Below are 16,213 nucleotides of genomic sequence, written 5' to 3' on the forward strand. Positions count from 1 at the left end.
CTTCAAACAACCCATTCCAGTCGGAAAAACCCCACCCCTGAAACCCTCCTTCCCAGCACCCTTCCCCCTTCTCCGGCTCCACCTCCTCAGGGGCATGCCCATCAGGTGTCCTCTCCCTTCGCCCTTCCCACACCCCGCCCTCCAGCTCCCACGTAAGAGAAACTGGAGATGCTGAGCCTGGGAGCCAGAACCCGGAAACAACAACACCAGTCTTCTCTGCAGCTCCTGTATCATACCTATCGGATCTAAGTAGTGGGATTCAGCCGCATTGGACTCCTTTTTCCTTTCATCCTAGCAAAGAACTAATAAAAGCCCAGAAAGAATTTGATAGGGGCAGTGAATATTTCAGGGGACTTCTTAAAGGTATGCTTTCTGCTAATGTTTTAACCCCCGCTGACAAACTGCTTTTTTCCTGCCTGTTATCCCCAACTGAATACCTCTTGTGGGAAGCAGCATGGAAAAAAGAAGTAAGAGTCAGTTTACCAGCCAGCCCTGTGGGCTGATGAGGTCACTGCCACTGATGTTTATGGTAACATGATATCACTAGACCATCTCTGTGGACAAGGGGAGCGGGGGGCGGGGGGGGGACGACGGAGCAAGTCAGGCAGAGGACATTCCCAGAAAGGCTGTCAAAGAAAGTGTTAAGGCAGCTGGGAAAGTTTTCTTCGGGTTGCGTCCTGATGTTCCATTTGAGAACGATTTGAAAATAACAAAATCTTCATGAATCCTTTTTGAGTTTTGTGGAAAGGTTGAGAAAAGCTGTGGACTTGCAAATTCAGAATGAAGGAGCCAGGACTGAAGTCCTTACTGAGACTGCTAAACAAAATGCCAATGAGAAGTGTAAAGCTGCCATCCTGAACCTGCCCCTCGATCCAACACTACAAGCAATGCTAGAAGTGTGTGCTAAGAAAGTTACCATCACCCCTGCTGAACAGGATGAGAGACCAAAACATCTAGATGGAGGGGATGGGATGCTAAGTGATTGACAGAGAGCCAGGGTGGGGATTTGGGGATGATCTCAGCAAAGGAAAGGGATTACACAGGTAAAGGGAGGGGGGTACAATCTGGGGTAAATGATTTGGGAAAAATACTGGGATAAAAAAACCAAAACTACTTCAAAGTATTACAAAGCATAAAAACACACTACAACAGATAACACTCGATGACCTGATGAATCTATAATTAGTTCGTTAGTCCGTCTTTGGGATGCTGCAGGTGAGGCTACAATTCTGGATGGTACTGAAGCAAGGTATTTGGGATCCTTGTCACATGATCCGATTATCCACTAAGGAATTATATGGGGGGCTAACCCTCACAGCCTCTGGGCATGGATTTTGGGAAGTGTAGCACAAAGGTATTTGTGTGCAGATGATCTCTATATGCAGCAAACTCAGTGGAATGTAGCAGGCACAGGCCCTGCTAAAGCTCCGTGGAGGGCTGAGGCCTAGAGAGAAGAAATGCCAAGTCATGGTGAAAAAGCCAGAAGCCCCTCTTTTCTGCCTTTCGGACCCCAGTTTATCTCTCTATGACCCCATAGGTCACTTCTCCTTAACCCCTGCTATTGGACAATTTCTGATCCCCTCTAGCCCTATATAATGGGCTGCTTTGGCCCATTCTGGTCGGAAGAGCTGTCGCTGGAACCCTTCACAGACCCACCAATAAAATCATCGCTGTGGAACTCCAGGATGAGTCTTCTCCTCTCTCGCGCGTCTGCTTCCTGGCAAGTCTGGGCACCTTAGCAAGCAAAAGAGCTGGAAATCATAAAAGAGCTGATAAATCACTAAAGAGCTGATATCCTTTAGGCTTGCTAAGGTTGCCTGCGGCTAAGAGCGGCTTGGGTACTCGGACAGTCTGTCCCCTAAGGACTGAGCTATCCACCTGTGCTGCCTGCTCAGAGGCAAACTAGCCCAGCAGGAAGCCAGAATAGTGGAAGACCATAGAACAAGGAATTCAACGCTTGAGGGAAATGGCAGTGGCAGAGATTGTCTTCTTGGATGACCTAACAACTAGGAATCCAGACTTGGTACCAAGGAAATCTTTCCCCGAACCAGTTGGGGGAGGGGCCACTTGAATTTGCTTTCTAGAGGGACCCCATTTGGAGGTTTCCTTCCAAATTTGCCCTAAACCAGGACACTTCCCCAGGTGCAGAATTTGGCATTTGTCCTTGTTGAACTGCATGAGGTGCCTACCAGACCATTTCTCCAGCCTACTGAGGTCCTTTTGAATAACAGCCCAGCCTTACAGCATATTGACTACTTCCCACTATTTGGTCTTATCTGCAAACTTGTAGAGAGGGGAAAAAGTTGTGTTATCCAGTTGTTCATAGACATTAAACAGAATTGGCCCCAGTATCCATCTCTAACAAATACCACTAGTAATTGGCCACCCGCTGGGCTTTGCGTTGCTGATCACAACCCTCCAAGCCTAGCAGTCTGTCCTAGTTACAGGGCTAGGAGGCAGAGTCCAAATTGTGTATTCTATGCCAACTCTACATCATCTTTAGTAGACTGTCTCTTTAAGACCTGCAGCTGAACCAGAAGGACAGCCCAAGCCACTAGCAGTTGCCTCCATTCAAAGAGGAAATCCAAGACCAAATCAGTTCACATAGTGAGTGACAAAGGGGAGAAAGAACCTTCACAACCAGTGGAAGATACAATCATTTAATCCATGTCCCTACATGAGCTGTATAAAGAGTTCACCCATCAGACAGATGAATCGATATTGACCTGGCTGCTCTGAATCTGGGATTCCACAGCCAATTAAACAAACTTAGATGGCAGTGAAGCCAGGCAACTGGGATCCCTGTCCTGGGATGTGGTTATTGACCAGAAGATTGGAAAACAGAAAGAAAATCTCAGCCTCTGGAGGCAACTCCTTTCAAATGAGGGAAATATACTTTTGCAGAGAAGACCTCTATGTGCAGCAAGGCCAGTGAAGCACTACGGGGCAAAGTATCTGGTGCCGAAGAGAAATAGCTGTGATGGAGATAGTTACATATGAAGACACTATTGCCACCCCATTACAGGTCCATGTCTCAGCCGTGGAAACAGAACTGGCCAAGCATGTCCAGAACTGGGAAGAGAAAATTTAAGAGGGCTACCAGAAACTCAGAGAGGAATTTAAGGAATAAACTTTCCGTGTCTCACCAATACAGACCAGAGTCTCTGCTATTAGGAGCAGGCACCCTCAGGCCAGGGAGAGAGGTAATCTGTGGTTTTATCTGCATGAACATGGAGAAGACACAAGGAGATGGGATGGAAAACCCACCTCTGCCCTAGCAGCAAGGGTACATGAGTTGAAAGGAGGAACAACTACCACAGGAAACTCATCAAGGATAAATGCTGCTCCAGTCTCCCATGGACACACTTCTAGGCAGAAGGGAACGGATGATGTCATGTCCGATCCTCTAGAAGGGACCTCTAGGTCATATTTACAGGGAAGGAGCAATGAGTACCATAACTAGAACTAGAGGGGCCTCGCCTCTCGCCAGGTAGAGGAAAGTGACAATTGGATATATTGGACTGTGTGGATCCGATGGCCTGGCACATCAGACCCACAAGTGTATAAGGCTCTAGTTAATGCCAGCACACAATGTACCCTGATGCCATCAAGATATGTAGGGACAGAATTTATCTCCATCTCCGGGGTGACAGGGGATCCAACAGCTGACTGTACTGGAAGCTGAAGTGAGCTCGACTGGGAAGAAGTGGCAAAACCACCCCGTTGTGACTGGTCCAGAGACCCCATGAATCCTTGGCATAGATTACTTCACAATCAGGTATTTCAAAGACCCAAAAAGATACTGTTGGGCTTTTGAGACAACTGCTGTGCAGACAGAAGAAACTAGACCTTGCCTGGTCTCTAAGAAGATCTTTCTGCTGTGGGACTGCTGAGGCTTGAAGAACAACAGGTTCTAATTGCTACTGCAACAGTGCATTGTCAGCAAGAGTGCACCAACTGAGATTCTGTGATTCCTATCCATAAGATGATTTGTGAACTGGAGAGCCAGGAAGCAGCCAGCAAGACTCACTTGACCTTTAATTAGTCCTATATGTCCAGTGCCTAAGTCCAATGGAGACTGACAGTAGACTACTGTGGCCTGAACAAAGTCACACCACCACTAAGTGTTGCTGTGCTGGACATGCTCAAACTTCAGTATGAGCTCGAGTCCAAGGCAGCAAAGTGATGCCACCATCCATCAGCGCTCATCCTCACTAATGGGACACCAATTGTTGGCATCAGTGCTTGGCACCAATCAACGGTGGATGGAAACTGTCACTGCCAGTTTATTATCCTACTGTAAAACTTCCATACCTTCTCTCTGTGAGTTCCCACAGGCAGCTCCTCGCAACACCAACTCCTTCTCTCTACCTTCTGCACAACCGCCTAACCCTTTCTGTCCCTCGCATGACCACCTGACCCTTCCTCCTCACAGCACAACCAGCAAACTCCAACTCTACTCTTAACTAGCTAACCCACTCTTTTACAACACCCATCTTTATTGGACATAGCTGTGACCTATTAAGGGCAAGGCTGCTCCCACTCTTTGGTAATTAGTACAACTGCAAGTCATCAGGGGCAAGATTGCCTTCAGCATTATCTCTATTCTTTTACAATCCATTCTCCCACAACCATTGATATTGCTAATGCATTTTTCTCCATTCCTTTAGCAGCAGAGTACAGGCCACAGTTTGCTTTCACCTGGAGGGGCATGCAGTACACCTGGAATCGACTGCCCCAGGTATAGAAACACAGTCCCACTATTTGCCATGGACTAATCCAGGCTGCACTGGAAAAGAGTGAGGCTCCAGAACACTTGCAGTACATTGATGATGACATCATATGGGGGAACACATTAGAGGAAGTTTTGGAGAAAAGTACAACTGTAAGCCCTCTCTATCTTGAGACACAGAAGAAAAATTATTCCAAATGGGGCCCTGAACAACAATAGCCTTTTGAACAAATTAAACAGGAGATTGCTCATGCAATAGCCCTTGGACCAGTCAGGACAGGACAGGATGTAAAGAACATGCGCTACACTGCAGCTGGGGAGAATGGTCCTTCCTGGAGCCTCTGGCAGAAAGTATCAGAGGAGAATCAAGGACAACCCCTGGGGTTCTGGAGTCAGGGATACAAAGGATCCAAGGCCTGTTACATCCCAACTGCATTTAGTGAATGCCACCAGGTTAGTTAACACTAGAGGCTCTACTGGTTGAGCTGGCTCTGTCCAATCAGAATCCCTGCATACAGCAGATGCAGATAAAATCTCCATGGTATAAGAAATATGTTAGGAAAGAGTTTGGATTAGTCCTGCCTCAAGCAAAGGCAAACCCAGCTGTGGGATTCTTTTTGCTTAAGGACCAGGCTGCACTTGGTGGGTAATGAAGAAGGAGGGGAAAACACAATGCATGCCTCAAAGGGATTTGATTTTGTGTGAAAACCCTCTGTAATATTGAATTGCCTATATAATACTGGTTGTTGAACGATACTGTGTCTTGGGGTGACTTTATGATACTGTATCCCCTATCGTCTGCTTTATGCCCAGACATGGGTCCTGTAACTTTAAGCTAGGTTTGGGAGAGGAGGAGAAGCTGGGGTAATTCTTTCTGCTGTTTGTGTTCAAACACACATCCTCCCCCATTCTTTCTCAGCAGAGAGGGAGAGTTAATTGCTTTGCTTTTAGCTAGCTTCTTTTTTTGTTAGCTAAGGCAAGAAGTTTTCCCAGGACTGCATACAGCTCCTCCATTGACTTCTGTGGCTTCTTCTAGAACTGTTCAGCTTTGCTCTGGTCTGAGAACAGACCATCACCGGGAGCTGATGGGGAGGCCCGGGGATGCTGCATTCTGACTCTGGACCTCGGGAGGAGCTGAGACACACCTACAGAAAGACCACTGAATCCACCAGTTTTCTCCACAGCAAGAAGGTTTTAATATTTAACATTATTATTTTTTTTCCCATGCCTGCATGCACTCTGTGTGTGTGTGTTAAATAAACAGGTTTTTTTCACTTTCCTCCAAGAAATTCCTTTTGTATCAGTAGTGGGGGAGGGAGTGCTGAAACCTGCCTTCTTTAGAGGAGATGTTCATTTCAGGACAATTCCTCCTAATACCATAAACACCAGTCAAGGACTATATATATATATATGCATATAGTTTAAAAGGTATTAATTTGAGCATGACATAGATGGTATAGACTAAGGGGTGGAATATATTCTAGTTACAGGGATAGGAGGCAGAATCCAAATTGTGTACTCTATACCCCTTTACATCATCTTAATTGACTATCTCTAAGACTCACAGACAGAAACAGGTCGGCCATTTTTGCTGCTGCACAGGAAGGAGAAGGCACGTGGGACTGGGGGTTAGGACCACATGGCTGATAGGCACCAGGAGAGGAATAGCTTGTTATACACCACCACTGTCAGGGCCGTCACAGCTGCCACTGGGGACTGCTTGCAGCTTTTGCCAGTCCCTGCCATGTGGGAACCTATTTTATTTCCTTGATAAGAGACACCAGATCATCCAGGTGGACCCCCCAGGTGGAAAAAGAGAGATATACCTCATGGCGGGAGACTTTTAAACCCAGGGAATGGGGGGCGGAGGAAGAGGACCACAGCCAATGGGATACAAGTGAGGAGGGGGCCAGGGGAAGAGTAAACCTGGGACAAACCATCACTACCGGGGCTTTTGGGGGAGGGAAAGACCATGTGATATAAGAGGGGAAGCCCATGAGGATACAAACATACTATTCTGTGCAATACAGAACCCAGTGCAAAACAAGTAAATAACTATTTAGTGCAACACAACAGGAACCCACATCAGCATCTTTGCAGAGTAAATCCTTTGATACCTTCCATGGGTTTTTTGCCCCATTCTCCAATGTTTTGTCTGTCTGCAGAAGGTGTTTAACTGTGGAAATTTGTTTGGCACAGTACTTTGTTCTCCAGAGCCACATGGCACTTTTGTTTTTGCCCAGGGCAAGGGGGGGGGGGGGGGGGCGGGGCGGCAGGTGTCATTTTTCCTTTACTGGTTCTGTAGGTAAACCATTTTCTTCTGTATTGATGTGTTGTTTGCAAGTTTCAGCTAAGTTAAATTATGACTTCTGTTTTAAACTTCTCACAGTCTTGTTTTCTTTTGTTTTCCGTCCACTGTCATGGGGGAGGGAAGGAGGGTGTCAAGCAGTTTGTTGGGTTTTGTTTAAAACATTACACAGTCCAGCTAATTTTTCACCCACCTTATCATGCACCTCACCAAATTTGTGAGGTATGCAGACCATGTCAAGTGTTTCTAAAGTCAACATATACCATTTTTCCCCTTGTCCACACAGCCAGTCATGCAGGGAGGGCGATCAGACACAACTTATCCTTGATAAACCCATGCTGGCTGCTCACAATCACCTTCATGCACTTTATATTCTTAGACATGACTTCCAGGAGGATTTGTTATTTAACTTTTCCAAGGACTGAAGCAAGGCTAACTGGCCTGTAGTTTCCCAGATCCTACTTCTTGAAAATTGAAATAATGCTTAGTTTTTTTCCTCCCGAAGTCATCTGCCAATCACCATGGCCTTTCAGAGAAGACTGAGTGGGCTCACAATAACATGAACCAATTTCCTCAGCATCCTGAGGGGCATCTCATCTGGTCCAACAGACTTGTAACTCTGCAATTGGCTTAAGTGGTCCCTAACTTAATCCTTGCCTACTGTGGGCGATATTTCACTCCTGCAGACTGTCACTAGGCTCTGGTAACTGAGAGGCCAGAAGGCAGAACTCACCAGTGAAAACTACAAGTCCTGGTTTGAGCTGGAAAAGAGTCCATTTTCTTCTTAGTAGCTAGTACAGTGGTGGGTTTTGGATTCAGTATGAGATGTTGATAACACACAGATATTTTGGCTGTTGCCCAGCAGTGCTCACCCTGAGTCAAGGACTTTGCAGTGTCTCATGCTCTGCCAGTGAGCAGGTGCACAAAAAGCTGGGAGGGAGCACAGCCAAGACAGATGACCTGAACTGGCCAAAGGGATATTCCATAACATAGAGCTGGGAGTGGCTAATCACTGCTCAAGGACTGGCTGGACATCGGTCAGCAGGTAGTGAGCAAAGGTATCATGCATCACTTGTGTTTCTTGGGGTTTATTCCCCCCCCTCTCCTTTTCATTACAGTTAATTATTAAATTTTATTTCAGTTATTAACCTGTTCTAATCTCAACCCACAAGTTTTACCTTTTTTTACCCCCAGTTCTCCTCCCCATCCCACTGCAGGGGGAGAGTGAGCAAGCTGCTGAGTGGTACTTAGTTGCCAGCTGGAGTTTCCCCTTTCTCTTAATTTAAGGCTAATCTTATGGAACACTGATGATTCTTCACAGAATCACACAATATTCTAAATTGGAAGGGACCCACAAGGATTATCAAGTCCAACTCTCAAGTGAATGGCCCATAATTAAACCATGACACTAAGGCAAAGTGGCATCTAGTATCCAATTACCTCAGCCTTTTACATGTTCATTGAGAAGAAAACCGGGCCTTTTGCTGCCCATGTAACCCTTCCTGCTGTCCTCCACATCCCTCTCTAGTTGCAACTCCAATTGATCTCAGGCTTTCCTAACTCCATCCCTTCATGCTCAGACAGTGTTCTGGGCTCCCCACATCTCTATAAAGACTTTTGATATACTCAAGATCACCCTAGCATTACCATTGGCATCCACATGTATGAACAAAAAGGGATAGATGAGTCTTTGCTCTTTCTGCCACTGTCCAAATCCAGGTCCCTGATAGGCAACAAGCTTCCCAAGACTGCAAGTCAGGCTAGCAGATGAGTGCGTAGCGTCACTCCCCCACAAGAGGTTTCCAATCACCATCATTCTCCACTTACTCTGGTGAAGAATCTTTCATAATTCATTTTTTTCACTAAAAAATTAACATTTAACTGAAACTATTATGCTTTTAAAAATTAGAGTATGTGTGAAAACCCATCCTCTGAAAATAAAAATCTGATCCACAACAAAAACGTTATGCAGCTTCATTTTTAGTCTAATGCAGCTAGAAGATACATCACTGCCTACAGCTGGGAAAAAGCAAATTCCTAATCCTGTCAACACCAGATAGCAGCAGATCAACATACTGTAAAGAACAAATAGAAATACAATTTCATTAACCTCCAAATCATATTAGGAAGTTTCATTACAAGAAGAGAGGATTCACTTTCATTTCTAAAAAAACAGAAGAATCACATAAAAAACCAAAAAACATCTATTTCTGCATGTCTAGAAACTGAAAACACATTAAGACCACTACTTAGAGCATTTTTATTTGGGGGATAATGACTCCAAAGTAGTTCCCTTAAAATAGTCACTGTGGTTTTATTCTCAACATAAATCCCTTTCAAAAGGCTTAGTATGAGATCCCAAATTTAGTAACTGAGTAACTGAACAAAACGTGTACACCAAGTTTTAAAAATTAAAACATTAAACTCAAAATAAAAAAGGCCTTTTTCTTAAGTGATTCTATGCTACAGAGATATTCCTTTATTTGCTGAACTAGCTGTCTGAAAAGACAAACTTTATTATACCATTACATTGAAATATACAATGCAACATTTTAGTTAATAAATAATTGCATCAAAACACATGTATCCCACGCCATAAATTGAGACACAAGCAAAGAGGGCATCAAAATCCAGGTCTCATTATTCCTAATTGTATACTCAGACCCCAAGGTACAACTACAAAAAGAAAAGGCACAAAATAGTATAATATTATTTATTATTATTTTAACAGATTGAGGGGTCAACAATAGTAACAGAAGTTTGACAAATCTACACCAAGACAATTATGATTTCAGTGACCTGTCTATTAGAAAAGCTTACAAAATTATTAATAATTAGGAAATTTTAAATATAGCTAGAAATCAAGAAACAGCTACTCTGTCAATTATGCCTTTTATATGATGCAGTCACATTTTAAAAAACAATTATCTAAGATTCCCCTTGATCTTTAAGTTAGTATATTTTAGTCTCATTCACTTATCATAGAAGCAAGATTTTTAAAATCTAATATTTAGCTAAAGAAATTGGATAACAACTGAGATACAAGTTAGCAGTTTGGACTTAAAAATCTGCTAGGTAGCAAAATAAGACCAAGTAGTTCTGATAAATAACAGGAGAGAATATAGATATGATTGAGGTTTGCAACTGAGCAATATGGTAAAAACTGCCTTCAGAAGCTAGGATATGAAAATAACAGTCCAGAGTTCACAATAATGTCACAAAACAGGAAAAGCATGTGTCTCTGATCTGAATATAAAAGCTAAGAGGAAAAACAATGCTCCAAGTTAGTTCAAAAGAGAGGTCCAGTGTTCTCTTGCTGCAAGCATAGTATGTTTGTACATGTATTGACCACTAGGAAGTAGAAAGGAAATCAGAGGCTTGGGAAGAAAACCTAGATAATAAAAGGAGGGCAACATGCTAAAAATATAGAAAAAACCCACGAGGTAACAGTATAGAAGTATCTCAAGAAAAGAGATATGACAGCTGAAACACTGAAGAGCAAACAGTTCCAACTTTAAATTTAGAAAAGTTAGTCTATAAGCTCTTATATTGTTTTCTATTGAGCTTAATTCAAATGCCATTGTCCTGATTTGGGCCAGGAAAGGGTTATTTTTTTTTGCAGTAGCCGGGAGGGGGTGTGGCCAGGACTCTGAGGCTTCCAAGGAGAAAGGGTTCCTTCCTTCCAGTCAAAAAAACTGTGGTGGGGGGGGAAAGCTGTCAGGCATTGCTTACTGTTTTGAGCTCCTGGTAAGCTCTCTCTTTTTCTTTTTTTTTTTTTTAATGTGAATCACTCTCTCTTTTGTATACTTTTGTTATTAGGATTGTTTACTGTTCCTTTCTTATCTCATTGCTGTTTCCAGTAAACAGTTCTTATCTCAACCCAAGATCTTCACCTTTTGTACTTCCAATTCTCCCCTCCAGCCACCTCCAGGGGGTAGGAGGAAAATGGAGAGGGTATCAAACAGTGGTTTTAGTGGGAGTCCTAAATTGGGGAGTACCATTCCTAAACTATGACAGCCATTCAAAAGACTCATTTTTGCTCAGTAGATTTATGAGCAATCTGAAATCATCAAATGCCTGTGAGGAAATGCTCACCCTCTCAAGAAATGGACCTCCAGTAGTTAGCACCTCCTTTAAAAACATGAGATGCACATAAAATGTGACTCACAGTCCAAATGGAAACCAGTAACAAGTAGTGTCCCTCAGGGATCTTTACTGGGACCAATATTGTTTAATATCTTCATTGATAACATTGATACTGGGACTGAGTGCACCCTCAGTAAGTTTACAGATGACACCAAGCTGAGAAGTGCAGTTGATTCCCTAGCAGGAAGGGATGCCATCCAGAGGGACCTTGAGAGGCCTGATGAGTTAGCCTATGGAATCCTCATGAAGCCCAACAAGGCCAAATGCAAGGTCCTGCACCTGGGTCAGGGCAACTCCTAGGATCAATACAGGCTGGGAAATAAATGGATTGAGAGCAGTACTGCAGAGGAGTTGAGAGTACTAGTGGATAAAAAATTGGACATGAGCTAGTAGCATGTGCTTGCAGCTCAAAAAACCAACTGTATCCTGGGCTGCATCAAAAGAAGCCTGGCCAGCGGGTTAAAGGAAACCATTCTCCCCCTCTGCTCCTGTGAGACCCCACCTGGAGTACTTTGTTCAGCTCTGGGGTCCCCAGTAAAAGACAGACATGCACCTGTTAGATGAGGTCCAAGAGGGCCACAAAAGTGTTCAGAGGGCTGAAACACCTCTCCCATGAAGAAAGGCTGAGAGAGTTGGGATAGACTTTATCATGGTCTTTCAATAGTTAAAGGGGACTTATAAGAAAGAGACACTTTCGCCAAGGCCTATAGTGACAGAAAAAGGAGCAACAGTTTTGAACTGAAAGCAGGTGGTGAGACACTGGAACAGGTTGTCCTGAGAAGTTGGAAGGTTGCTCCATCCTTGGAAGTGTTCAGGGTCAGACCGGATGAAGCTTTGAGCAGCCTGATCTAGTGAAAGATGTCCCTGCCTATAGCAGGGAGGTTGGACTATGTGATCTTTAAGTTTAAAGACCCTTTCCAACCCAAAGTATTCTGTGATTTGACGCTGCACATAAGATGGTCTCACCCATGTGCTTCCTTGACAAGGCAGAGCACAACAAAGATAATATGTGGCTATTTAATTTCACAGTGCATGTACTCAAAAAGGGCTGAATTAGGTTTCTCTGTGCCATCTAGTTCTGGCACATCCCAAATCCTGAGTACTCGACAACCTTGCTGTTCTGAAGAGCTTCTTGAATGCAGTAACATTTTTCATATCTCACCAATAAACACAGTAGCAATAAAAACAAGCATGATTATCTACACTGATACCCCACAACCTTTCCCAAGTTGATACCAGTGAAGTAAACACTAAAGTACACAAAAACTTAGTTTTTCCATATTGCTTTTCCTCTCAACACAAGTTAATTTCGCTCACCTTGTGTCACTCATTATTGAGAATTAGCTCTTTCTAATGTTTCTTGGAAGACCTAATCACTCCAGCTCAAATAACTGTCCTATTTGCAAACATTTCTATCCCACTGTTCCACTTCCTCACATCCTCCACTCTCTGGATAATTTCTCCAGTTCTATACCCATTCCATTTTTGAAGGTATGCAGCAGTCAATGGCAAAGGGTCACCAGTTAAATTTATTCTCTCTTTTTCTGTCTCCCAACAAACTTCTTATCACAACAGGACTTAATTTCTCTCCACAAAGTAAAAAAAGTACCAAGAGACCCTAATTACACACCCTTTCCCATCACAAAACTGATTCTGGCAAACCCAAGCCATTTTGACAAAAAAACACAGAGCAGTGATATAATTTATTAACACATCTGAAGCTCACTTTTCTCCTATACCTTATCCTTGCAGATTGAGAACTTTGAGCCAACCACAGACCCTATATCAAGGCAACTTATTCTAACCTTATAACTAATATAAAATTAACAACGTGTTAAATGAGGAATAATAGAAAAACATTAAGAAAACTCAAGACAAACCAGGTTGCTATAAAATCTATCACAAAAGTACAACTGTTGCTGCAGTTTTATCTTTTCAGCTTTGATGAGGTTTTTCCTTCCTAATATAGGATATTTATGTCAACAATATAACATTGCCATCAACGGTTTATTAGAAGATAACTATTTTCATTTTTAAAAATCTGCAACATCAAAGGACACCAATTTACCCATTTTCAATTTTTTACAAAACCATGCTTAACATTATTTCCATATTTAAATTTCTGCTGATAAGACTAAGAAAAACATTATTCCCTAACCTGCAAACAAAACATACACCAGAAAAAACAGAATCAAAACATAACCTCTATCAATCATGAACACATTTTTAAAAATTCTCTTTTAATAAAACATCGCTACACATACTGTCTTTGTGGCTTTATCCAGTGTAATCTAACAAGCCCGCATCCTACTACCCTGCTTTAAATCACATACCATGGATGCCTATCACAGCAGCAATTTACAGAGTACTTTTTCCAACAAAGCCACAAAACCATTTTATTAAATCTTATTTTGCTTCTTGCTGTTCACATTTGCCTCATTATCTGCATTATCACACATTCTTAGGAAAAAAAACCAAAAGCAACCAACAGCAGAAAAAAAACCCAAACCAAAAACCAAAACCAAAAAAACCCCAAACAAAACCACCAACCCCACACTCACACCACCAAAAACAAACAACACAAACAATACACCACATCTTCATCAGAAAAGAAACAAAAGGATTTAGTACCTTTACTAGAAAAAAGGGCTACTAGATTTAGGCAAGTCTGGTCTTAGGCAAGCATGCACACTAACAAAATGCTCTAGCTATACACCAAAAAGCCATCATACCAATCCTCCATCTAGAAATCAGTATTACACCCGAAAATTGAAGTCTTCCAGCACATTGGTTTCAAAATATCAAGATTAAATAAAGATATCTCAATTCCTTTTAAGAAGATTATTCTTACAGCTCCAGGAGAATCAGAATTATATATGGAGACAGGTGCTAAATTTAGTTCCTAACAGAGCCAAAAATTATCCTTTCAAAATAGAAGGCAGAACTTCTACATAATATTTTTATTATTGCAATTACCAGTAAAAAGGGGTAGAAAACCAAGCAAATTTATTTACACATAACTCCTCTCTACATAAATTCCCTTCTTTCATTTTTCTCTCCATTCTCCTCACTTTTTTTTATTAATCCTTAAATATCCCCTTTCTATACCCATAGCAAAAAAAAAAAAAAAACAACCAAAATAAAACAATGAAAAATCCACCAAAACAAGAACAAACACACAAAACACTTAGATGACAACCTCTTCAAAAGCTGCTACTAGATTGGCATATTTCCTCATTTTAAATACAAAACTTGAAAAGAATCTATTACTTCTTAACCTAACAAAGCTACCAAAATACAAACTACACATGAACAAGGCAAACTCTTTCTCCCAACACAACAGCCAATTACCTGCATAAATTCCTTCTACAGCTACCGTGAATCCCCTCCCCCATCTTCATTATACCAAAGTAGACCACACCCCAATCCACTTCTAGATGCCAGGCCACCCTTCTTGCATCACCTCCCTCCAAGCACAGCTCTCCTGAGCCTTAAGCTCCACAATCCCTTTTTCTCCTCCTCCGTACCCTAAGAAACCTGGGGGTACTTCCCCTCATAGGGGGCATATCACGCCAAGCCCACCTCCTCTTCTTCTGCACTCCTTCTCCCTTCACATCATGCTATTCAGAACTCCCAGGCATATCAGCAAGCCACTCTGATGCCCACCCCCACAGACACCTTCCTCCTTTCCCCCAAAAGAGATTCCTTCAGGCCCAACTCTCAGGCTCATCTTTCAAACACTGAAGTAAAAGAAGTGAAAATAAACAGCTCTTCTGTCTCCTACCCTCTATTATCTGCCTCGGACACGCTCCTTGTCCGGGGCGAGGCAAGGCCCGAGTCGAGGGCTAGTGAGGAGTGGCAGAGACCAGGCTCACTTCAAGTTGCAGTAGGCCCTTCAACCTCAGCAAACACAGGCCTGGCGCGCGTGCTTAGTGGCGACAGAAAAAGGACTCAGAGGCTACACATAAACTACACAACCATGGGCTCCCCTCCCGCATCACTACAAAGCAAGGCTTGGCCGCAGCCTTCCGCCTCCCACCATGGCCACTTTTCGCGACCAGCTCCACAGGCCCCGCTCTCAGCGACGGTGCCGCCATGTTGACTCGCCTCACACAGCGGCAAGCGAGGCCATACAGAGCTCAAGGACATCCTCCCCCCCCCCCCCCCCCCCACCGCGGTCGTGGGTCTCTCACCTTCATGTCGGGACATCCTAATGTGGAGGCTGCTGCCCAGGCCTGTCCCTAGGCTCCCGCTGGGCTGCTCAGGCGTCGCTTTAGGCCAGGTCCCTCCCGCCTTACGCACTGACCCCCAAACGCAAAGCGAACAAGCAACAAAAAGGGGAAAGAGATAGATTGCGCGGGGGGGGGGGGGGGGGGGGGGGGGGGGGGGGCAAAGAGGTATTTGTTTCAACGGCCTCAGCCAGCCGGCCGGCCGGCCTGTGTCTCTCCACCTCCCCCTCTCTCTTCCTCCCTCCTTCCGGGGGGGGCGGATCCACCAGCAGTGACTTCCCAGGCGCCACGATACAGTGAATCGTAGGCCCCTCTTCCTCTTCCGCCGCTTTAATTCACATCCCGTTTCCTGAGTTCCCACCTCTATTCCCTCTTCTGTTGTTACTGTAAAAACACTGACTACTCGCACATCTCAGCTCTTTCCCGCCCTAAGATCAAGGTCTCACAGTTTCTTTCCTTCTCTACCTGTTTGTTTGGGTTTTTTAGTTCTTTCTCTCCTTTTTCTTCATTCCTTCTCTGTCCGATAGCCACTGCTACTGCAAACGCTAAGGAAGAGTAAGTACGCAGCCAATAGAAAGGAGGATCGGCACCACCCCGCGCAGAGAAAGTTACGTGTAACTGGATGGGTTTCTCCCCTTCTTCCTCTAAATTAGGAGTGCTTTCTCCTGACATTCACCAGAGACACGGCCTCCTTCATCATTTTGGACTCTGACAATTGCCCATGTGCCGCGGGAGGCAGAGAGAAGAGCCCCCCTGCTTGTCCCTGTTGTAGAACACACCGCTGTAGTGGTGGGGCTG

General features: G+C 43.8%; 1 protein-coding gene across 1 annotated transcript in view; it reads right to left on the reverse strand.

Annotated features, from left to right (window-relative positions):
- LOC103824839 (E3 ubiquitin-protein ligase KCMF1-like) overlaps positions 1-15,539 on the reverse strand; it is a 106,880-nt gene extending 91,341 nt beyond the window's left edge. The window contains exon 1 of the mRNA XM_050986462.1: positions 15,380-15,539. Within this exon, the coding sequence (XP_050842419.1) occupies positions 15,380-15,395 (16 nt within the window). The 5' untranslated portion in view covers positions 15,396-15,539. The remainder of the gene's footprint in view (positions 1-15,379) is intronic.
- Between the last annotated feature and the right edge of the window lie 674 nt (positions 15,540-16,213).

The sequence above is a fragment of the Serinus canaria genome, chromosome W (assembly GCF_022539315.1).
Source record: "Serinus canaria isolate serCan28SL12 chromosome W, serCan2020, whole genome shotgun sequence".
NCBI lineage: Eukaryota > Metazoa > Chordata > Aves > Passeriformes > Fringillidae > Serinus > Serinus canaria.